Source organism: Urocampus carinirostris, chromosome 19 (assembly GCF_059441175.1).
Source record: "Urocampus carinirostris isolate Australia breed hairy pipefish chromosome 19, RoL_Ucar_1.0, whole genome shotgun sequence".
Classification (NCBI taxonomy): domain Eukaryota; kingdom Metazoa; phylum Chordata; class Actinopteri; order Syngnathiformes; family Syngnathidae; genus Urocampus; species Urocampus carinirostris.
The window spans coordinates 1,146,882-1,172,397 of NC_142367.1; the positions used below are offsets into that span (position 1 = coordinate 1,146,882).

Below are 25,516 nucleotides of genomic sequence, written 5' to 3' on the forward strand. Positions count from 1 at the left end.
ATTTTGAATTTGTACTTTCCGCTGCCAACATTTTTAACATAGCAAGCACACCGGTCTTTGCTTGTCTCCCTCCAAGTGCTCCGGGAAGAGATTTTTGTTTGTCTCTTTAAAATAATTGAGAAGCACTGTAATAGCCCGGACGGACAACTGTACTGGTTCCAGGCTTGATGAGTGTTACTGTTATTAGAGGAAACACGTGCGTCAAAATTATTTTAACAATACCCAGTAATTTTATGAAAAATGGACAAGACAATTGACAACATTTAACATAAGTTGTAGGAAAATAACACCTTTACTTGGTTTAATGTGTTGGATGAGACATTCTAAATTGGGTCAATCTTGGTTTAATAACCCTGTTTTAATTTTCTTTTAAATTTAATGACCAATCATCTACTCACTTTGACTATTAAAACTATTTTCAGTTGCAAAATTTACTTTTATCCGCACCGATAGGATTTTATAATCAACCTAAATTGAGTCAAAACGAAGGTTTTGGTTGAAAAGGAGATAATTGTCTTTTCAAGCAACGTCTTGCTATGATAATCGCAGGTCCTGTCTGTCGTTTACGCTGGCGCGCATGTTCTGCGTGGTAGCGGCACTCACTGTGATGTCATTTTTATTATTATTAAAACTTAATTGAAACAAGGGATTACAAATCTTTGTTCGCTCATTAAAATAATTGATTTTATCTGATGTGTTTCCAATTTTTTAAATATCATAGCTTCTCTTTATTTACTTTTAATGTGTGTTACATAGAGCTCGCAGGTTCGATCTTCGGACATCTGAAAATTCATTAGGAAGTGAAAGCACAAGACCCATTCAAAACACTCGAGCAAGTCCACCAAAAGAACTTTACCAGCCAACACATGGCACACTTAGGTTCTCTATAAAGGAGGACTTTCAAGCAAGTGTCCAACAGTCAAGCGTGGACATTGTTTACAAGGATACAATTGATTTTTACTGGTACCTGGAATGTGAAACAATTTGTAAATACTTTTGCGTGTGTGGCAGGGTCGTTCCCGACCAATTCGAGTGCTGAACAGACTGACGATGGTGCTAGCCGAGCCCAGTTACTTTGTAAGTCCAACTTATGTTTCTCGCGCACGTGTTAAAATTCAGGGTGTCACAAAATTAAAATCACATTGTAGAAGATGATAACTTACTGTAATTGTTTTATTCTTTCTTCATAGACTGAACTAATTGAACCGAGTGATGGCCGCCAGACTTGACTTTAATTCATTTTAAAATGCTCCTGGAAGTATGAAAACCCAATTTAAATTAAAAGTTAAAAATTAACACGGTGGTCTAGCCCCACATTTGGATTCTCAGGTCCCCAGTAGATGCAATTGGGTCTTTTGATTGAACTGTTTACATTGAAGGTGGCCTCATTACTCCACACAATCTTAGTGATGAATTCCATCTTTGTTTCAATGTTTCCAAATACCACTCCGGTCTGAATGATCGCCATTAACTCTTTCAGTGCCATAACGTATGAATACGCTTTCAGTGGCATTGTCCTTGTGTGCCAAAACATAAAAAACGTTTTTTTTTTTTTTTTTTAAACCATTAAGGATTTGGCACTGCTGATCAGTGAGTATCAAGCCTCTGAATGTGGCTTTGATAAGAACTTTGTCAACACTTAGTGCCTAGTTTCTTTCCTGTGTCCACCGTATGGCAGTGTGTAAGTGCCGGCCCATATGCCGAGTAAACGCAGTGTGATGATAAAAGCGAATATCTTAAGTACAAAAAGTTAACACTTCAAAGCTCTATTCTTTTTAAATAAGAATATACGTTGACGTTCTTCCAGAAGACTTTTTATAGACGACCAGAAGAGTCCCATCAGCTTCTTAGTAACTCCTTTTAGTGGTTCTTTGTTAAAGGGGCTGGACGGAATTTGAAACTCTGTTATTCCCTGCCGCCATCTCCTGGCTTAAAGTCATGATCAGGCTACACGATTTCAGAAAAAAAAGGATTGCAATTTCAATAAGATTTTCTACTTTAAAACGAACGTGCATTTTCTGTGGTAGTTTCTTACCCTCTTGTCTTCCTTGAGTACAAATGACCCACCACTGTGTTGTTAAAAACCCAGGAAAATCCTCTTGAAGTATATTTTATTTAACTTTAAATGTTATGACTTTTCCTAGATTTTCTCAAACAATAAAAATATTTTTTAATTACATTTCCATATAATTGTATAAAAAAGTACAAAGTGTTCCTTAAAAAGAAGAAAACGCGAGGGTTAATCATATTGACGTGCTTTAACCTTAAGAAAACAGTTCATTCTTCTGGAGAGCTTTATTATAAGTTCTTAAAAAAAACAATGCAGTGTCTTGTGATTACACAATCGCAATACGTCACATCGCCATATCAATTAGATTTTGGTTAACTGTGCAACCCTAGTCACAGCTTTACTCAGCTCGTTCATAATGCAAGTGCAAGTATGTGCATTTTTGAGACACACTCGAATAAACTCTTCTTTTTTTATCTTTCTTGTGGTCTCGGTTGGTGTTTGGACTTTAATAGAAGCAGGCCTTTTTTTTTAGTTTCACTGTTTTTATGCTACACTGAAAAGAAATTTCAAGGAATGAGCATGACATCCTCCCGGCTCTTTTTCCTCAAGCCTATTGTTTTTGACCAAACAGCTTTGTCAAAGGTAAGATTAAAGCAGATAGGCGCCATGGAAAATAAGGGCATTGTAAGCACATACTTACCTTTAAACTCCCTCCTCAATTTTTTTTGCACTTCTACTGCCTTTTCATGCTTCCACTTTTAGAATAAATTTCTTCTCTTCAAAGTTAAGTCTGGCTGCCATCACCAGGTTCATTGTGTTTTGTCTATTAGATAGACAGATAGATAGATAGATACTTTATTCACCCCCGAAGGGAAATTCACATTTCCAGCAGCATCCCTGAGCTGAGAACAATACAATAATAAAGCAAAAAGAATACAATATACAAATACCCAGTGTGACGTGCAAATACCCACTGTAGCATGTTATATAGAATAACTAAATAGTGCTACACAGAATATATATTGCAATAAGATTCGGTAATTTTAAGAAAGAATACATTTCTGTGTTATCAGCTGCTAAAATATATTTAAATGTGCGTTTTTTGGGACACCCTTAATACTCAAGAAAACTCTTTTTGTGTGCAGAGGCCCAATCCGAAGTTGTATTCAGACTTTGACCTACTGGCAATCCAACCAACCACGGAGAAAGCTTTTCACGTAAGATGCACAAAATGAAAGAGACCAGTAAGAGAAGCGCTCATTTGGTATTGTTCGGTTTGTCCGGCCGCAGGTGGCATGTACACAGTGGGACGTGGACATCATCAGTGTGCCCATGACGGAAAAGCTGGCATTCTTCTTCAAGAAAGCTCCAGTCAATGCGGTGACGTTTGAGATCTATCCAACACGCACACACATTCCACTTGAGATGAGACGATAAGGAGAGAAGACATCAATGGATTTTGAGCTTGCAAGGAGAACTGGGATAGAAGCCTTCAGATTAGAAAGTACCGCCCTAAAGAGTGTGGAAATCAGACAACAGCAAAATGATTGCCTGATAATGAAAAACAATGAACAAAGGTGTGCAATAACAGTCAAAGTAACAGACTGGCTGCAAATGAATTCCCCCTTTTAGGTGTCAAATTTTAAAAACATAATAAACTTACCAACTTGACTTAGTGCAGTGCTTCTAAATTAATTTCTTTCACGTCCCCCCTCAGAGGAAGAAATCATCTCTTTTTTACTGATCACATAATATTGGTAAGGACAATACAATGATTTCTTGATTTTGGTGGTAACATGTGACTTCTGTTCATGCCAAGTCTATATCTCTTGGCGCAGTTTGAAAAAAGTCTTAAGCGGTTTAACGTGATTGGGTTGTCAAGTCTTAAAATGACAGCTTAATGTATTTGGCTTTGTGCTGTCCGCTGCCAACATTTTTAAAATAGCAAGAACAACAGTCTTTGTTCGTCTCTCACGGTGTTGTTCCCAGTAAAGTAGTACGTACGCTTCGTCAAACTTCCTCGTCTTAGCTGTTGGGAGACTTTTGTTGGACTCTTAACCCTGTCCCTTTCGCCTGTCTCAACATCTGTGTTAACCCCTTAAAGCAGGCTGTTGGAACGTTAATAAAGTCATGCCTTCCCAATGTCAGTAGTCAATGAAAGCTTAAACTCTTGGGGTTCAAGACGCGATGACAATTTCAAAATATACTCTTCAAAGAAACCTCAAGATTAGTTTAAAACAGGATACCTGAAAACTATAAAGCCGGCGTAACTCACCCAAAAGTGCTGCGAACTACTACTCCTGACACGATTTCTCGAAAATATAGTGTAGTTATGATTAAGGAAGTCCAGTAAATCCAACAGTGTAAAATATTTACCCCAAAACACGATACCGACATATTTAAAAAAACAAATCAGCCTCAAACCATTCCTGCAGTGTTTGACGATCTTTGTTGTAATCCATCTGTTTGGCTCCTTTACTCCCCTGTAAAAATAGACACACGTCAGATTATTTTGATACTTCCGTTACCCTCAACCTGCTTGGCCAATTGCAAGCTTTTTTCGCAGTCCTTAGCCTGTGACAACCCATCAGAGCCTGTATTGAAAATAAATAAATAAACGTCATTACAAATTCGGCTTCAAAAGTCTTTGGCTAATAGTGACTGATTCAGATGTGGATTGACACATTGGTTAGCCATTGAAATTCCCAATGTAAATAGAATAGAATAGAATATATCTTTATTGTCATTGTTACAAAATGGGTTGAACATATTATAACAACGAAATTGTACGTGGCACTCCAGTTATACATTTAACAGTGAGGATAAAACAAAAAGATAAAGGGACAAAGAAGATGAGGTTATAATTTACACAATATAAAGGAACAAAGAAGAAAAAGGTTATAATTAACACAATATTCACACAAGAAATATGGGCATGTAGGATGTTACATACAGTTTTGGGATCGTATTAGTGCAATATGTGTTAGTGCAAAAATAGTCAACATTGTGCAAAGTGAGCATGGGGAAGAAACTGTCTCTGAGTCTGTTTGTTTTTGTTTTGTGTGACCTGTAGCGTCTGCCGGAAGGCAGGAGGTCAAAGAGGTGGTGGCCGGGGTGAGAGAAGTCCTTGATGATGTTTTTTGCTCTGCTGAGGTAGAGAGAGCAGGCAATTTCCTCCAGACTGGGTAGAGAGCAATATGAGAGCAATAGAGAGAAATATGTACACATTTACAGTGTGTATTAAAATCAGAGCTGAAAGCCAATCGTGATTCATTATTATTATTACGCCAAGTGTGCACAATCATCAATTGACTTCTATAAAAAGAAGTTAAACATTTCCAACTCTTTTTTTTAATTTCTCAAAATGGGTTATAGTAAAATAGTAAAAGCTTTAAGGCTGTGAAGTGGTCATCTCCAAATGGCAACTTCTGGAAACGCCTCGACATACCATAACAAATGTGTACAATACAATGTTAAGTTCTTCAGATTGTGGTCGAATTTGACAAGGAAATAGGTTAGCCATTATCTTACCTGTTTTACACCGAAACTGCTCATGCTACACTCGTGAGAAGGCATTTGATTGGGGGGGAAAAAAAAAAAGAAAATCAGGCGACAAAGAAAACCTTGTACTACTGTGTGTCCTACTCTATCCATCCATTATCTGCACCGCTTATCCTCAGTCGGGTCACGGGGGTGCCGGATCCCATCCCAGCCATCTTCGGGCAGTGGGCAGGGGACACCCTGAACTGGTTGCTGGCCAGTCGCAGGGCACACAGGGACAGACAAGCCGCTCGCTCATTCATACCTAGGGACAATTCAGACCGGACATGCATGTTTTTGGAATGCGGGAGGAAACCCACGCAAGCACGGGGAGAACATGCAAACTCCACACAGTAGCTTAAATCCCATGACCTCAGAACTGTGCCGCACACGAGCTAACCAATGCGCCGCCGTGCTGCCCGTGTTCCTACTCACATTACTCAATTTTTAGTAGCATTTGCAGTATATATAGTGTTACTTTTCAAGAGACCATAACAGTACATATTCTCTACCTTTCAAGTACAGCATTCAATTTACTTTGGGTACCTCTTGAATTGGGATTTGAGGCAGATTTTACTGTAAGGGGTTAAATATTGTTTTTATCGGGTTATCAAGTGTTCGTTTTACCTCTGAAAAGTGATGGGACCCTGGGCCTCGCATGTTCCAAAATCTATGGGTCCCAACAGATATCTGTGGGTCCCCAAAATTTAGTGTTGTATTGAAATTGTAAATCGGCGACAAATGTAGAATATAAATCTATATATTCATTCAGTTTTAATCATCACAGTTAATTGGTAATACAAAGCAGTTATCACTTCAAGAGTTTTCAGTTCACAAAAATATTATACATTATACAAAATAATATTGCTGAAATATTAGTCTATATATTAATCAGATTCAGATCTACTTTATTGTCATTCTAGTACACGTGTATACAGAACGAAATGTCGATACATCTGACCCGCACAGTTTCCTTGAATGTACAGATATAAATAAAATGTTGTATTGAGTTGTAGTATTGAGTGCTAATAATATACTAAATAACTATGGCTATGTATAGTATTTTACAGTAGCGCAAATAGTGCAAGAGGAGTAGCTAACCAGATGTGCAAAATGTGTCGTCAGGTAAACAAGTCAGTTAAACAGAACAATAACACTGTAACAATAACGCTGTAAGTACAATAGTGCAGAGAAACAGATGTGCAAGGAGTGGCTAGCTATAAAGAACTCCCAGTAGTGCAAAAAGTCAAACAAAACCCACAGATGTACAGATTAGCAGCAGTTTAGATTCACTGTGTTTGAGTGACCATTTAACAGTCTAATGGCCAGGGGGACAAGACTATTGTGGAACCTGGTGGTCCTGCACCGCACACTGCAGTACCTCTTCCCAGAGGCTAGCAGAGTGAACAGTCCATGATGTGGGTGAGAGGGGTCCCTGATAATGTTCTTAGCTTGGGATAGGCAGCGCTTCTGGCCAATGTCCTGAATGGAGGGAAGAGAAGTCCCGATGATTTTCTCTGCTGTCCTCATCACCCTCCTCACACTACCCCAGTCGGTAGCGCTGCAGCCTCCACACCACACAGAGATACAGCTGGTCAGGATACTCTCTATGGTGCCCCTGTAGAATGTGATGAGGGAGGGTGGGGGCAGGCGGGCTCTCCTCATCCTCCGCAGGAAGTACAGGCGCTGCTGTGCCCTCTTAACCAGTGATGCAGTGTTCACGGACCAGGTGAGTTTGTTTGTGATGTGCACCCCTAGGAACTTGATGCTGCTGACAACCTCCACAGCCTTGTTGTTGATGAAAAGTGGGGCATGGTTGGGCTGTTTTTTTCTGAAGTCGACAATGATCTCTTTAGTTTTGTCAACATTCAGGACCAGGCTGTTGTCCCTGCACCAGCCCACCAACTGCTCCACCTCCTCTCTGTAGGCCAGGTCGTTGTCGTCCCTGATGAGGCCCACCACTGTTGTGTCGTGCGCAAACTTCACGATGTGGTTTATGGCGGACCTAGGGACGCAGTCGTGTGTCATCAGGGTGAACGGCAAGGGGCTCAGGACACAGCCTTGGGGGGAGCCCGTGCTGAGGTTGATGACATCGGAGATGTTCTGACCAATCCGCACTGACTGGGGTCTGTCAGTGAGGAAGTCCAGCAGCCAGTTCCGCAGGGGGGTGTTGAAACCAAGGAGTCTCATTTTGTCTACCAGGTGTTGTGGGATGATGGTGTTGAATGCTGAACTGAAGTCCAGGAACAGCATCCGCACATGGGTGTTCTTCTTCTCTAGGTGTGTCAGGCTCAGGTGAAGCGCAGAGGAGATGGCATCCCCGGTGGAGCGGTTTGTCCGGTAGGCGAACTGAAAGGGGTCGAGTGAGGAGGGGAGACTGGAGGTGATGTGCTCTTTAACCAGTCTCTCAAAGCACTTCATTATGATGGGAGTCAGTGCAACGGGCCGGTAATCGTTGAATGATAAGATCTGGGGTTTCTTTGGCACTGGGATGATGGTGGCAATCTTGAAGCATGATGGTACTGTGGCTTGGTCTAGCGAGGTCTTGAAAATGTCTGTTAGTACACAAGCCAGCTGATCGGCGCACTCCCTAAGGACCCGCCCTGGAATGTTGTCCGGGCCTGGAGCCTTCCGTGTGTTGACCCTTCTCAGGGTCTTCCTCACGTCAGTTAAGTCCAGGTGGAGCGCTCTTTTGTCCTAATTTGGAACCGCTTTCGCTGCAGGGGTGCTATTTTGTGCCTCGAACCTCCCAAAGAAGTTGTTGAGGTCATTCAGAAAGTCCATGCTAGTGTCCTGCACTGGGGCGGTGGTTGGCTTGTATCTGGTGATGGCCTGAATGCCTTTCCACATATCCCTGGTGTTGGTTGTGGTGAGGAAACGGTCCTGGATTTTTTGACTGTGCGATCGCTTTGCTAGTCTGGTAGCACGGTTCAGGTTAGCCCTCGCTGATCTCAGCGCCTCCTCGTCACCAGATTTAAAGGCAAGGTTCCGTACCTTTAGCAGTTTGCGTATCTCAGCAGTCATCCAGGGCTTCTGATTGGCACGGGTGCAGATGGTTTTGGTATTGCTGACGTCTTCTGCGCATTTACTGATGTAGGCTGACACAGACATGGCGTACTCATCTATATTTATTTTGTTGTTGTAAGTGGCAGCCGATTTAAACATGTCCCAATCCGTGCATTCAAAGCAGTCCTGTAGTGCCTCCATTGCCCCCTCAGTCCACACCCTCACCTGCTTCACTGTAGGTTTTTCTCTGGTCAGCAGGGGCTTGTATGCAGGAATTAGCATAACAGAAAGGTGATCTGATGAGCCAAGGTGGGGGCGGGGGGCTGCTCTGTATGCTCCTCTGATGTTTGTGTAGGCCAAGTCTAATGTGTTCCTACCTCTTGTAGCAAAGTTGACATGCTGGTGGAAATGCGGGAGAACTGTTTTCATGTTGGCCTGGTTAAAGTCCCCCGCCGCAATGAAAATGCACTCGGTGTAAGCATGCTGCAGTTCACTCACAGTTCGGTAGAGAACGTCCATTGCCTCCTTAGTATTAGCGCTGGGTGGCACGTACACGGCAGTAATGATGGTAGCACTAAACTCCCTCGGTAGGTAGTAGGGTCTGCAGATCACCGTCAAAAGTTCAATGTCTCGTGAGCAGTGATTCGAGATTATCTTAGCATTTCTACACCAGTTGTTGTTGGTATAAATGCATAGTCCGCCACCCCTGCTCTTACCGGTGAGCTCGCCGCTTCTATCAGCGCGGAAAGCAGTTAGCCCCACAATGCTAACAGCGTCATCCGGGATAGATGAGTTTAGCCATGTCTCAGTCAGAATTAAAGCGCAACAGTTCGTCATCTTGCGGTTCGATGTAAGTTCCACTTGTAAATGGTCCAGTTTGTTGTCCAGGGAGCGGACGTTGGATAGGAAAATGGATGGTAGAGGCGTTTTGAAGGGTTTAGCCTTCAGCCTAGCCGTTAGCCCGGCCCGACAACCTCGTTTCCTCCCCCGGTCACAGCGCTTCCTCCTGCCACTTTTCTTCGCTGCTTTGTAGGCCGCTGGGTCTTGTTGACGTAGCACTCCAGAGTGATCGTAGAAATGAGCGTTGGATTTCTGGATGTTCGCATATCCAGCAAAAAACTGCGATTGTATATTAATCTGCAGTTAGAGTTGTCTTTGTTCGCCCTCAAAAACTGAGTCGAGGACTGGGGTTTTTGACCAAAATGTGAGAAACTGTTGGGAGCAGATGCAGCCGCAGCCGTACAGGGCGCCGCCATTTTGCATTTTATGCAGTTTTAATCAACACAGGTAATTGGTAATACAAGGCAGTTATCACTTCAAGTTTTAGTTCATATATTCTTCATGGTTTGCTGTCCCGCCACAGTTGTAATGCCTTCTCAAGGACCAATTGCAGCAACGGAATTTCCATAGCTAATTTGTGGTTTTCATTGTCGTGGTGCCGATCGAATGTGCTCTTCTGAAAGTTCGTATTGCGAAATGATTTATGCAATCCAGTTTTTTTGTCACGCTGGGTACACGCATCACAGAACATGTAGCCTCCATTATCATCCTCCTCATAGCGTAACCAGGAATATAATTGAGTCCATTTTGGCAGAAAAGTCCTTTTCTTGCTAGGAGTATTCTTTTTTTTTTTTTTTTTTCGTCGAATCTTTCGCTTCAACACACGTGCTTTCCTTGCCGGAATTATTGCCGTTGTCACTCTCTGCATTATGTTTCGACTTATTACTGACACTGATAAATGACCAATTTTGTGTTGATTTTTACCTAATACTGTTTTTTCGGAGGCATACTTAACTTTCACTCGACGACAAGCACCACAACAATGACGTAATCTCGAAGCAACAAAATCTCGTTTGCCGAGATCGGCGTGCAGACGAAACCTTGAACCGCGAGACCAAAACAACAATGGCGGATCTGCCTGACGAAAAGTTTGGAGTGCGATAAATCTTTGTCAAAAAAAATGTAATCGGGTAATGATGTCAATTTTGTGTCAAAAAAGTTGCGTCCTGGGGACGCACGTTGATTCAACACTATGCGTCCCCAGCACAAATGATGCGTCTAGGACGCGGGGACGCGGGCAAACAAGAACACTGGGTTATTTGACGGTCAGCTACACTTCATTTCTCCACTCCATACTCAAGTTACTCTGTGCTTGATGTACTGCATGGAGGCTAAATGTAGACAAAACACTCTTCCTATGAGAACGCCACCCTCGTATAGTGGAGGTGCAGTTGAACTTAATGTATGTATGTGTGTGCGTGTGCGCAGGCGGTGCAAAGGGGGCTTGCCTTGGAATGGGTGTACGCCCCCGCTATTCGAGATGCCACCATGAGGCGCTACACCATCGCCAACGCAGTGAACCTTGTGCAGGCGTGCAAAGGCAAGGTGAGAACGTTTCTGCGCTGTCAAATCACACCACCAATACTCGAATGACGGTGAATGACTGCCGCCCTCCCTCCCTCACTTGTCGTCTTTTAGAGCTTGCTGTTGTCAAGTGCTGCGGCCAAGGTGAGGAGCCCGCCGTTTACCGTATTTTTCAGATATATGTCCCTCCGCAGCAAAAAAATGCATAACTCAGAAGGAAAAAAGAAGTACAAGTCGCACCGCAGTATAAGTCCCATTTTGGGGGGATATTTATTTGATAAAACCCATCACCAAAAACATACATGTCATTTTCAAAGGCAGTAAAAATAAATGAGAGTAACGGCGTGAATAGGTTTTCACGGTTAATTTCAGTAAGGACTTAACATATTAAGAGTTATTCCGATAACTGTAAGATGAATAACATTTTTACCAAACTATAATTTTCACTCAACCAGCTCGGTGGACTTGGGGGTAGGGCGTCCGCCCCGAGACTGGTAGGTTGCTGGTTCTAGCCTCAGCCGGGTCATACCTAAAGACTTGCCACATTGGTACCCATTGCCTCCCTGCTTGGTGCTCGGCATTAGGGGTTGGAATTGGGGGAGTTTGGTCACCTAATGACTCCCAACGAAAAGTTGCAACTCATCAGTTGGGTGGAGCGAGGGGGCTGGGAATCCCCTGCTCTATATCAATCTCCTAGAAAGAGTCAAAATGTGAATGTGTTCGTGACTCTAGCAACATCCCACTTGGGGGATAGGTCTCATACACATATACACAGATATATATTAAAAAAAATGCTCTCAAAAACATTGACTCGAATTAAATCTCACCCAATGCTGCTTTCGTCTTCCGCTTCTAAGTCGCTTAGGTCATCATCACCCCCACTTTCTGATTTTCACTTTTTTCAGCTTTTAATCTGTAGAATATGATTTCCTTTTTGCTACTATTTTCATTCAGTTGTTTTTATAAATTGTAAAATCCCTTTTGAGCAAGCTGAAAATATTTACTTTGGCGAAATGACGCCTTATCTTCTGATCATTCGCGTCCCGATTGGTAAGAAACGGTGGCGTACTTTCGCCTATGGCATTATTTTCAACTTGCTCCAAAGTGGTTTCTATACAAGGTGCAAATTCTCTTGTGCTTTTTTGTTCTATTATATTTCTCCCAAAAATGAGTTACAAAGTCATTTTAGTGACGTTTGCGAGAGTTATGTAGGCTAAAGGGGAGGGGGTGGGCATTTGTCAGCACAGCAGGGCAAGGATGAAATTATGAACACAGGCATAGAGCGCTCTCTTATCTTTTTTTTGTGAAAATCATATACACACGTGAAATGTTATATACCTGGTAATGAATGATGTGTCACTAATTTCACATTTAAGTTGTAACGGAGTATTATCAAAACCCCCGGCAAAGCTACAGTATAATAAAAAAATATGACTTAAAGTCCAGACAACATGGTAGTTTTTTTTTTTTTTTTAAATCCTGCGTACGTGTGCACCCGCTCTAATTTTTCAAGTGTTTGTGTTTGTTCAGCCTCTGGAGCTGCGAGGACCGCACGACACCATCAACATGTATCCTTGATCCCAGTGCTGCAACTAAGAACTCTTTAAATAGTCGACCTATCACCGACTATTGAAACGATTAGTGGAATAACTGGATAATTATATGTTTTTCTTAATTTTAGCATTCAATTGGGTTAATTATGTGGCAAATCAAACAAGAAAACATTGTACGATGATGAATACATACTGAACGTACTGCGGATTCGTACAAAATTATGACATTAAAATGCCCTGTATGAAACCAGTTAGGCACAGTGCTCGGTCAGAAAAGACATAAACCCATAATTAAACCTCTGTCTATTTATAGGGACGGGCATAAAAATAATAACTTACATCAAGTTAACATTTGTTATTCCTGTCAACCAAGAACGGGCTCATTTACAGTAAGGCTGGTAGCTAGATTTGATCCCATGAGAACTGCGGCAAACGCGCTAAAAACTCATCCGCCATGCCGCCCATAATGCTCAATGTTTTATAGAGAAATATATGCGTATTAAATATACACTGTATTTTATCAACACCGTATTGGCCTGAATGTTACTTGAAGTGAGTTAGACTGTTTTGTTCAACTGTCCGACCTGTTTTCTTTTAAAATGTTCGTGAATCACTGAGATACTGCCATGATACGCAGGGTCTGCTTTGCAAGTCATCTTTTTCCTGACTTGCGCAGGCTAAAATTCTTGCAAATTTTAGAAGTTTCAGTAGGCATGCTTGATGTTGACGTCGCCATTTCTGCTTGTCACCGCTCTAGACAGTAGACGTTGTTGAACATGAACGACTACCAACAGAGATTATAAACATGCAAGATGCCTCACACTGTTAGTTCTCAATGGAATTTATCGTCGACTATTTTTATCATTGATTTAGTCGTTAACTTTAACTAATCGTTGGAGCCCTACTTTATCCTGCCCATGGCTGATCTTGCTCCTGGCTAATGTGCATTTTCCTGACGCCTCCTCAGATGCTCTTTGATAGGCTTATCAGATGAGGCCGCCAGGCGCTCTATTTCCTGCGTGTGTCGCTCCCTTTTAATGCATGCAGGTAGGTGCACAAAGAGAGCAAAGTACGGAGATCCCTTGGTTTTTGCAGTTAATTGGGACCAGAACCATCCGCAAAAAGAGACAATCTGCAAAGTAGCGTCATATCTTCTACTTACGAACCATCGTTCATAAGTTGAATTTGTTCGTAAGTCTGTTAAGGCTTGTATAAGTAACCTGTATTGTTTTGTTCTAAAAAATAAATGTTTCATAAAATAGCTCTATAAAGAGAATAAAGTTAAGTTTAACTTACTTGTGGAAGATGCGCTTCAAGAGGTCCACTCCCGTGGTAAAAAATGGCCAAAAAAAAAGCATTCTGACCATTTTCTCAACCGCATCATGCTTTCTTATACCACTTTCATTTAAAAAAAAAAAAAAACGGCTTGCCACTTTACACCAACAATATGGAATGGATACATGAGATACTAAACAATAAAAACATCAAAGTTCTTTGCGTGCTAGACATACAGTACATCTAGTACTGTATGTTTACACCTGAACTATGAAGTAAAAGTTGTTTGGGGTGTCTGCTGGGTGACCTCTCACAGCACCACCACAAGCCCTTTGAGTCTCCTTTTATGTGTAGCTACTGCATCTATGTCCTGTGCTGTTTCTCTATCAATTCGCTTGTTAACTTGTTCGATCATGCCCCCTGCCCTTCCTCCTTGTAATTTTGCCGGTAGCGGCAGAAAGAAGCACTATAGTAATGTCCTGTACTTGGAAAAAGGTGCACACAATACAAAATCTAACTTAACAGCAATGCCCGGATATTTTTCAAAATCCCGAAAAAATGTTCGTATCTACCATTTTACGTAAGTCGAACGGTCGTAAGTTGGAGAGCGTCTGTAGTCCAATTTAATTGATGGATTTGTTTTCAATAAAACAAGCAGCTAACAGCTAGAGACCGCTATCCTTCCTAGTATGTTTTAATTTGGAGATGTTGACTAAGTATGCCCACTGTGGCTGTTTGACTGACAGCAGCCTATCATAATCGCGCATGCAGACAGTCACGCCCACCCAATACACACATACAACTTTCACCATGCAACACTTGCTCCGTGTTTTCTCTGACGATAATGAACGATATTTCGATATCAATGACAATTAAATTGTAGATCCGCAAATGAGTTAACCATTGGTAACAAAACCGCGAAGTAGCAAGGGATCTCTGAATGCACACTGTCTGCATCAGTCAAAAGTTAAACTGTTTTGGTCGCGGCAGAAACCAGGAAGACGGCGGGTGGAGTCATTTTTACCAAGAGGACCGGGGGTGGCATCCCCGACCCGCAGGAGGACCTCCCCCCTCGTACGTGATGTCAGGTTGGATTCTGGGAGGGGGCAAAACAAATTCAAAGATGTTTTCTTCTTCAGAAGGACACGCGGGCGATGATGACGTACCTCCTGCCAAGCGGCTCAAAAGTCAGCTGACAAACTGAGGACAAGATCCCTATGATATCTCAAGTGTAATTAAGGGGCACTGTAACTCACAGCCTTTTTACATTGTTGCAGAATGTATGGAATTAATACAAAGTCTTCCTCTATATATTTTTAGGGTTAGTACGGGTGCTTGAAATGTGGGAAAATGCTTGAATTTTAATGGTGTGTTTCCAATGTCAGGAAAATGTTGGGTGAAGTGCTCGAAAATGCGTGACATACTACGCTTTAAACAAGTAAAAGTTAAATAGTGAAGTTGGGTATAAAAGGGGGAATTCAGCAAGAACATCTCTCTCTCTAACTCTCAATGGTTTCCCCAGTCTTGAGGAACCTGCAACAGAGCCAACAATATCTTAAAAGACTCTTTCAACTTGGCAACCACTTATTTGACCTGCTGCCCACTGGCCTTAAAGAGACATTTAAAAATGCTATAATTTTTCAGTGCTTGGGCATCCCCTAATACGAGCTAGTTCCGCCCATAGTCTTGTGTCAAGAATTTTGGTTGTTGTTGGAATTTAAAAAACATTAAATTTCTTTTTTAATCTGTAGGCATTTTTAAGGGAGGAAAGAAGTGGTCTAACACATGGGCGTAACCAGACTGTTTTGGGGAGCACCCTCAAATTGAACCCAAGCTCTGCATTTTGTATTTTGAAAACTTTTCCTCACTGAAGTACAGGACAGTCTTAATTATGATGAAAAACGCTAGATAGAAAATGTTACAAATAAACAAAAATGTAAACAACGCAGCGTCGTAAGTACTCCACTGCTTAGAAATTGTTCAGTCCATTTGATTCCTAACACCACTCTTTGGCCCAATCCCATTCCTCTCACTTGGCCCTGACAACCCTCCAGTGAGGTCCCTCCATAGGGAAGTCCCCTCGGTGAGTGGAGTGCAAAGTGAAGATTGTCCCCTAAGAAATTGGACGGTACTTGCAAGGTTCCACCGAAGTCCAGTAGATGGCAGTAATACGAATTGGCTGGAGACCTAAGTGATGTATTGGCCTACGTCACATGTAAACAACTTGAGTCTCAACCTAATGTGTTGGTTGTTGAGTCAGTGCAACGTTAAAAATGCCCGGTACAGCTGTGTTACTACCGATTGCCTGGAAGCCCATCACCTTTTCCGTGTCTCCAATCAACGGAGGAGAAATGCGCGATATTGAAGACTGCTTCGGCGCTATGTAGCACTGATTCATCTTTACAAGGTACGTCTACTTGTTAAAAAAAAATGACCCGTTTGGTCAAATACAGTAAGGGTTAACGTACAACGCACGTTCACATAATACCCTATGTTTGTGTAGACATAAATGACAACCTACTTATTAGTATCCTAATGCCATTTTATGACATATAGTAGGGGTCTTTAATGTGTGACACAATGAAAAGTAAACAAACACAAGAACAGTCCACCTGACCCTTAAGCTGACATGATCGTCACCAAACTTCCCTGTAGGACCCAAACACCTTAGTTCAAAAGGAATTTAATTCAAAAGAGTTGTCATTGGATATAAAAAAAAAAAAAGATCATTTCTACATTTTTTCATGATGCATACCTAACAGTAAAAGCTGTCTTTTTCTTTTTTATGCCCATATTTATGTCCAAATTGTTTATCTCATCTGTTGTGTTCCAGAGTGGCCATCCCATAAGCATGGACAGGAATGTTCCCATCCTGTGCTTATGGTTCGATGAGGAGTCAGAACTCATTCAGGACTTAAGGTTGAGCAAGAAGGTCATGTGGGCCGGAGCTGCTGAAGAGGGAACAGGACCATGTCCTACCGTGTGGTGTCACGGGTCTTCAGGGATCCCTGGTTCACCGTACACAGAATTGTCCACAGTTAATATGGAATACATTGCCCAAAAGCCATGTTTCAGGCTCTGGAAGTCAGACCCACATTTGCATCCTGTGCTTTTCTGCATTACTATTCAATAAACGTCTTTATTTTGAGTAAAGCCTTGGTGGTTTATTTCATAATGATGTGAGATACTGTGTGTGAACTATTTGACTGTTGGACAGAAAACAACTACAAATCACTCTGGGTTAAATAATAGTTTACTTTCAGAAAAACAAACTCACATTGGGCCGAAATACATAATGGTAAATAAATAATGTGTCACAAAATGTAACAAAAATATTCCAATACTTCCATAAAACTGGAAAACACAAACTGGAACTTCAATGAATTCTTAATAAAATATTTTCCTTTTATAAAACAAAAGGAAACATTGCAGAAATGTCACAGTTCTGGAAATTTGTCCACGAGCTTCCCAAAAAGAATCAGGAACTGCTCAGTTTTGGCCTCAGTTTCTTCGTGCCTTTTCTTCACTCTGGCAGACTCCTCTTTCAAAAGGTCAAGGAGTGTATTGTGCTTCCTTTTTTTTCTGGGTGATTTGGCGTTTGGCGCCGGAATGGAAGATGCCGACGACGTGCCCGGTGGTGTGGATGGTGTGGTAGCTGTGATGGTGGCCAGCTCTTCCACGGGACGTTCTACATTGGCCTTTAGGTTGGGTGGAAAAAACAAGAATTACTTAATGCTGGTTATTGTACAAAAACAACTGTGTATAGGATGCTGAACAAGTTGATGTGAGACAGGAAATTATAGGTTGTGTTCTGGAAAATGATTTGATAGTGAATAGATGCACAAACCTGACATATTATTCTTATGGCTTCTATTGGCCAGCATCTCATATGCTTTAGAATTGTCTCTACATTTGGACAGCATTTTGAGAAGGTAATTAGTTTATTTAATATATGTGTACAGAGAAGGCAGTGGACTATGTGATAGTTGTTAGTTTAATCCGTATTTCCAAGTGAAATCCGTATTTCCACGTGAGACATTACTCATGATGCATGATGAAAACTAATGCATTCTGATCTCACATGAAAGAATCATATTGTAAATGAAACACGACACCTGAAATTGTGTGCAGTAAACAAGCGCATATATCCAGAACGTTACTGTGTCTATGCTGCTTTAGCGACTGGCCATGCAGATGTAAAAGCACAACTCGTTTAAGATAAAAACAGGCATAGGCCGAACCGTGATTTTCTGCAGTTATCCAACTCTACTATTTGGAGTGTGAAGAGTAGTTTGCAGCTCCCTCGGTAAATTTGCAGTATAAAGTAGCGATTTTGCAATGTTCACGTTTTGCGCGAAAATATTATTTTCTATTGCATTTACGTCTATGTAACGACCCTCTTTCATGCACGACACAAGGTTTCACAGTCACTCGGTTTATTGCCTGCATTCAGTAAACAAAACAATACAAAAAATCAGGGCATCTGTTCACGACTGCAATTATCTTCAGCACATACAAATTCACTGAAGCTACGGCAAGCAGACAACATGCGAGCACATTAATAATGAAACTTAAATAATAACAATGAACATAACTTTCCCAGGTACCTGCATTCAGTAAACAAAACAATACAAAAATCGGGGCATCTGTTCACGACTGCAATTATCTAAAACGTTAAAGATACAAAAAAACGGGTCATCACTCAACAGGCCGCACCTCATGGCGTGTTTGCATCAAAACATGTTGCATCATCGTTTCAAGCTGTATTACTTTACTTCTTATTTAGTGCTTTTTTTTAATAGACATCATTTAGCACAACTTATATATCTTTATATACAAAAATAATTTGCGAAAGCAGCTCATATATCTAGCAAAATATGCATTTTTTTATCCAACTGATTGGGCACATCTTACTGTGGTGTCGTGTAATACACTCCCCTTCCTGCGGTGTCGCTGTATACTAATGTGCAGCCTTGTACTTGTGCTTGAGAACTACAGAGGAAGAAGTTAAGTAAACACTCTATGAATGTACCGTCCGTGCCTGTCTTGAATGAAATGAAATGTAATGATGAATGAAATGATCTGCATTTATATAGCGCTTTTCAAGTCAATGGCCCAATCCCATTTCTCTCACTCGGCCCTGAGGACCCTAGAGTGAGGTCCCTCGAAGAGGAGTGTCCTCCGCGAGTTGAGTGCAAAGTGGAGATTGTTTGGACAAGACTTGCAAGGTTCCACCCCTGTCCAGGAGATGGCGGTAATATTAATTGGCTGTAGACCTCAGTGACGTATTGGTCTACGTCACATGTAAACAACTCGAGTCTCAACCTGTAGTGTGTCAGTTGGAGAGTTCGTGCAACGTTAAAAATGCCCGCTACTGCTGTGTTATTACCGATTGCCTGAAAGCTCATCATCTTTTCCGTGTCTCCAATCAACGGAGGAGAAATGTGCTATACTGAAGACAGCTTCGGCGCTATAAAGTGCTGATTCATCTTTACAAGGTACGTACACTCATTAAAAAAATGACCCGTTCGGTCAAATACAGTAAGAGTTAACATACAATGCACGTTCACATAATACCCTATGTTTGTGTAGACATAAATGGCAATCTACTTATTAGTATTTTAATGCCATTTTATGACATATAGTAGGGGTCTTGAATCTGTGACATGACGAAACGTAAACAAACACAAGAACAGTCCACCTGACCCTTTAGCTGACATAATATCGTCACCAAATTTCCCTGTACGACCCAAAAACCTTAGTTCATAAGGAATTTAATTCAAAAGAGTTGTCATTGAATATAAAAAGGTCATTTCAACATTTTTTCATGATGCTTACATCACAGTTAAAGCGGTCTTTTTCTTTTCTATGCCCACATTTATGTCTAAATTGTTTGTTATCTATTGTGTTCCAGAGTGGCTGTCCCATAAGCGTGGACAGGTTGGACAGGAATGTTCCCATCCTGTGCTTATGGTTGGATGTGGAGTCAGAACTCATTCAGGACTTAAGGTTGAGCAAGAAGGTTATGTGGGCCCTGCAGGAGCTGCTAAAGAGTGAACAGGGCCATGGCTGGAGGTCCTGATCTACGTGTACTGGCTCACATTGGGCCAAAATACATAATAGTAAATAGATAATGTGTCACAAATTTTAACAAAAATATACCAATACTTCCATAAAGCTGGAAACACAAACTGGAACTTCATTGAGTTCTTAATAAAAATAAAAAAAATTCCTTTTATAAAACAAAGGGAAACATTGCAGAGATGTCACTGTTCTGGAAATTTGTCCACGAGCTTCCCAAAAAGGACGGGAACCGCTCAGTTTTGGCCACAGTTTCTTCGAGCCTTTTCCTCGCTCCGGCAGACTCCGCTTTCAAAAAGTCAAGGAGTGTATCGTGCTTCCTTTTTTTTCTGGGTGATTTGGGGTTTGGCGCCGGATTAGAAGGTGCCAACGACGTGCCCGGTGGTGTGGATGGCGTGGTAGCTGTGATGGTGACCAGCTCTTCCACGGGACGTTCTACAGTGGCCTTTAGGTTGGGTGGAAAAAACAAGAATTACTTAATGCTGATGTATTGTACAAAACAACTGTGTATAGGATGCTCAACAAGTTGATATGAGACAGGAAATTATAGGATGTGTTCTGGATAATTATTTGATAGTGAATAGATACAAAAAAATGACATGTTATTCTTATGGCTGTAAGAGCCTTCTATTGGCCAGCATCACATATGCTTTAGAATTGTCTCCACATTTGGACAACATTTTGAGAAGGTAATTAGTTTACTTAATATGTGTTTACAGAGAAGGCAGTGGACTGTGTGATAGTAATTTGTTTCAACTGTATTTCCACGTGAAATTCGGAGACATTACTCATAATGCATGATGAAAACTAATGCATTCTGATCTCACATGAAAGAATCATATTGTAAATAAAACACGACACCCGAAATTGTGTGCAGTAAACAAGGGCTTATGTCCAGAACGGTATTCTGACTATGCTCCATGTAGATGTATAAGCACGACTCGTTTAAGATAAAAACAGGGATGGGCTGAACCGTGATTTTCTGCACAGTTATCCTACTTTACAGTTTGTAGCGTGAAGATTTTTTTTGCCAGCTCCCTTGGTAGATTAGTGCACTTCGTAAAGTAGCGATTTTGCAATGTTCGCGTTTTAACGCGAAAATACGATTTTCTATTGCATTTACGTCTAACTAAGATATCTCAATACATTTTGTTGCAAATACATGCGGTGGTTGTGGAAAACTACTTACATTTGTGCGGTTCCTTTTCGGGCATGTTTGTTGATATTGAGAATTCGTAAAGCCTTCTGGGTAGTCACTTCGCTGCCAAGTGAGGTCGAGAGCCCCCTCGGTCTTGAAGTGGTTACGACATGGTTTGAGGGCACTTCTGCCTCGGTCTTGAGAGTATCGGGACACACCCCATTTTCACGTGAACGCGCAAACCGAGTGACTAGGGCACATAGCGAGTGAAAGTGCGAAGAATGGGACTCAGCCATTACTTCCCAAAGCGCTTTACATTGTGCTTCACATTTCCCAATAGCGGCCGTGATGTGTGCAGCCATGTAAGGCGCTAACCTGCTTATTGGGGGTAATTGGGGGTTCAATGTCTTACCCAAGGACACTTCGACATGTAACACGGACAAGCCGGGATTCGAACTGGGATCCCTTAATCCTAAAACGATCGCTCTACCTCCTGAGCTACTGCCGCCCCCTACATCTACTACAACCCTACTACATACACAACATATTGGCAACGAGGATGACTTGTATCAGAATCTCACAACCCCCTGTTTTGCTTGAAACCCCGGGTGAGCCTACGATGTTGTACACCACGTGGATTCAGATGTTCGAAAATTACATGCTAGCATTGACTGCAAACGACATGCCGGACAGACGAAAACGCGCACTACTGCTGCACTGTTTAGGCACAGAAGGGCAGAGATTTTTTCTTTCCCTTCCCGACACTGGCACTTCTTACAAATCCGCCTGTGATGCGCTAAAAACTTTCTTTGTACCGAAGATGAATGTCGTGGGCGAGACCACTGTTCAGTTCATTGCAGCATTGAGGGACTTAATTACTAACTGTGACTTTGGCACGTTTGCTGATGATATGATTAGGGATCAATTCATTGAGAAGATGTCCTCTGCGAGGATCAGAGAACACTTGCTGTTGGAAACGGACTTAGAACTTGACAAAGCGATTACTTTTGCTACACAAATCGAATCCGCTATGGCAGAAGCTAAGGTTATTGCTCCTGTGCACGTGCGCGACGCTCCTGTGAAGTTCGTGCAACAAAGAGATAGAAGGAATCGGAGCAGCACACATACACAGCGCTCTTCTCAACACAAAACCTGCTACCGTTGTGGCTCCAACTCTCATCTAGCTAGCAAATGACCCCAAATGCCCTGCTAAAAATGCAACCAATGTGAAAAAAATTGGACATTTTAGTAAAGTGTGCCGCAGCGAAATTCCTACTCGATCAGTGAGAGAAGTTACTGTCCCAGACCTTACTGTGTGTCATGTAGCCCCTACAGCTGCAGTCCCAAAGCGCCTTACGTGTACAGTTGCTCTCCATGCGAATGATGAACAGTCAATTACTACTGACCTGCTTGTGGACACTGGTTCAGCAGTCTCAATTCTGCCAGAGAGAATTTACAGACATTCATTCATGCACGTGCCTCTCTCAAAGCCTACTGTATGCCTGGTGACCTACATGAAGAAGCCAATTCCAGTGTTGGGCTGTCTTCAACTTACTGCTACATACTGCAACCAGAGTGCACATACTGATTTCTACATAGTTCCTGACGGTACTCCACTACTGGGAATGGACCTGTTCACTGCACTTCCCCTTCACATACAAGATGGGCAGATTGCAACACCTGCTGCATCGGAGATGAGTCACACCGTCAACTCTACAAATGCTTTAGGCGTTGCTACAGGTTTTATACACAAAGTTAAAGTAAGTGCTGACGTGCCTCCAGCCCAGCAAAAGCTACGCAGACTCCCATATGCCGTCCGTGACAAGGTGTCGGAGGAGCTGACGAAACTGGAAACTAATACAAAACCAGGACATGAGAATGTTACTGCAGATTGCTTGTCACGTTTGCCTCTCCCCATCACAGACGACCACGAGGAGATGGAGTTGAAGATGGTGGCTGCTGTGTCTCCTGATTTTGCTGCAGTCACTGCTGATGAGCTCTCCAGTGCGTGTGAGGAATGTCTGGTGCTGCAGAAGGTGCGACACTACATGCAGAAGGGATGGCCTCGTACTGCAAAAGGCCTTGACCCCCCTCATCGTGCCATACTTCCGTGTGCAAAATGAGCTTGCCGTGCAGAACAGTGTCATTGTGCGTGGCACTCATCCTGTTGTGATACCACAACAGCTACAGAAAAAAATGATCCAACTTGCTCATGCTACACACCAAGGGATCGTCCGCACAAAACAAAGACTGAGAGACTTGTACTGGTGGCCTGGAATGGATTCTCACGTTGAGCTCGCCATCAAATCATGCCCAACCTGCTTGCAGCATGACAAAACCGCAACCACACGTACTGCTCCGTTACAGCCTGTGCCTACCCCAACTGCTGCCTGGGAAAAGGTTGCTGTGGACATTGTTGGTCCTATTCACTCCGCGCCTGCTGATTGCCGCTTCGCCATCACCCTCATTGACTATTACAGGCGATGGCCTGAGATTGCCTTCTGCTCAAATGTTACTTCTGCCTCTGTTATGACTTTTCTTTCCATTGTATTTAGCACAGAAGGTAATCCACAGGAAATTGTTTCAGACAATGGCCCTCAGTTCGTGTCGACCGAGTTTGAAGCATTTCTTAGTGACGGAAACATCACACACCGTCGCAGCTCTGTGTACTACCCACAGGCCAACGGTGAAATTGAGAGTTTCAACAGTCTTCAAGGACTGTCCACAAACAGCCAACATCGAAGGTAGACTACTGAAAGCCTTCTTTACTGAGTTTTTACACACTTACAGAGCCACACCACATGCCGTGACTTCAGTGTCCCCCGCTGAACTGTTGCATGTTAGACCACTAAATACAAAGCTTCACATCACAGGTCTTCACTCCATGCGCCCCACTGCTGACAAAGGCAACATGCTACAAAACGTACAGAACAAATAACAGAAGTCAAAACAATACACTGACAAACGTCGTGTTGCAAAATCACCCAGCTTCCAGATTGGCTCTGCGGTTCGCATCCGCAAACCTGAATCATTGCCAAAGGACACTCAAAGTTCACCAAGCCACTGACAGTGGTAGCCCAAAAGGGTCCAGCCACTTATCTGCTGTCTGATGGAAAGGTGTGGAATGCTTTCCACCTTGCCCATACTTCCACCTGTCCTGCTGCTTCAGCGCCACAGCCTGCTGATGCTGATGCTTGCCTCCTGCCAAGCAACCAAGGTGCTGAGCCACCTGAACCTGAAACTGTGCCCTCACCACATCCCTCTCCAAGTGCACCGAGAATACGACATGCTCCTGCATGGCTTCAAGATTACGTGACTTAAAAAAAAAAAAGATACAGAAAAGATGTGATGTTAAAAAGAAAAAAAAAAGACATGATAAATGTTCATTGTTTTAAAAAAATGTTTATGATGTGATCCTCATACAGTCTGCTTACGTTTACAAGGTTTACACACTTTTGCTTACCGATATTGACAGTATAGTTCCTTACAATATTGCTTACCTTTGATAAATATTTACCTCTAATCTGGTAATGAATATTGAAATGTATGTTTTCTATAAGCTCATACTTACTAAGAGTTATTGCGTATTTCAGATTAATGCTACTGTTTGTGTCCTATTCTAACAAAAAGGGAATATGTGGTGTCGTGTAATACACTCCCCTTACTGCGGTGTCGCTGTATATTAATGTGCAGCCTTGTACTTGTGCTTGAGAACTACCGAGGAAGAAGTTAAGTAAACACTCTATGAATGTACCGTCCGTGGCTGTCTTGAATCTACTACAACCCTACTACAACCCTACTACATACACAACACTTACGTTCAGTGCATACAAATTCACTGAAGCTACGGCAAGCGCTGAAGCCCATAAAGTGCCAAACGAAAAAGACAATCGCAGACGCCCATGACTTAACAACTGAATGAGGTACAGGAATATTAACAGTAATACAACAAAAACACAGATTTTGTGAGAATTCAAAAAAACATTCAAAACAATCAAATTTCAACTCTGTTACATCTAACTAGGGTATCTCAATATCTTTCGTTGCAAATACATGCGTAGTTGTGGAAAACTACATTTTTGCGGTTCCTTTCCAGCCATGTTTGTTGATAGAGAATTCGCAAATCCTTCTGGGTAGTCACTTCACTCCAAGTGAGGTACCGACCTCCCTCGATCTGAAGTGGTTATGTCATGGGTTGAGGGCACTTCTCCCTCGGTCTTGAGAGTATTGGGACACATCCCATTTTCACGTGAACGCGCAAAACCGAGTGACTAGAGCAGATAGCGAGTGAAAGTGAGAAGAATGGGACGCAGCCTAAAATCTACTTTAAGCTAAAAGGTGCATCCTGCAATATTTGAACACTAGATGGTCTTGTCACTAGATGGTACAGTATTGTCTAATGCGAACAGAGCAACTGTGATTATTGTTTGTTCGCTGTTATTAGTGAAAGTGTCATGAGGATCTAGACACGTCGACATGTGACGGTATTGCAGTACCTCCGGGAACGGTGCATTCGCAATGATCGCAGCAAGGCTTTAAGGCTAGGAC

The 25,516-nt window shown here is 42.2% G+C and overlaps 1 protein-coding gene across 6 annotated transcripts in view; it reads left to right on the top strand.

The window, feature by feature from the left end:
• Positions 1 to 15,695, top strand: part of LOC148346851 (ribonuclease P protein subunit p30-like) — a 19,093-nt gene extending 3,398 nt beyond the window's left edge. For 4 of the 6 annotated variants that reach the window (XM_088323273.1, XM_088323272.1, XM_088323276.1 and 1 more), the window contains exons 4-12: positions 1,012 to 1,077; positions 3,157 to 3,228; positions 3,302 to 3,391; positions 10,826 to 10,942; positions 11,036 to 11,065; positions 12,452 to 12,489; positions 13,442 to 13,521; positions 14,740 to 14,823; positions 14,889 to 15,695. In XM_088323273.1, the coding sequence (XP_088179399.1) occupies positions 1,012 to 1,077; positions 3,157 to 3,228; positions 3,302 to 3,391; positions 10,826 to 10,942; positions 11,036 to 11,065; positions 12,452 to 12,489; positions 13,442 to 13,521; positions 14,740 to 14,823; positions 14,889 to 14,953 (642 nt within the window). In that variant the 3' untranslated portion in view covers positions 14,954 to 15,695. The remainder of the gene's footprint in view (positions 1 to 1,011; positions 1,078 to 3,156; positions 3,229 to 3,301; positions 3,392 to 10,825; positions 10,943 to 11,035; positions 11,066 to 12,451; positions 12,490 to 13,441; positions 13,522 to 14,739; positions 14,824 to 14,888) is intronic. The other 2 variants (XM_088323275.1, XM_088323274.1) reach the window with 1 other exon arrangement.
• The last annotated feature ends 9,821 nt before the right edge of the window (positions 15,696 to 25,516 follow it).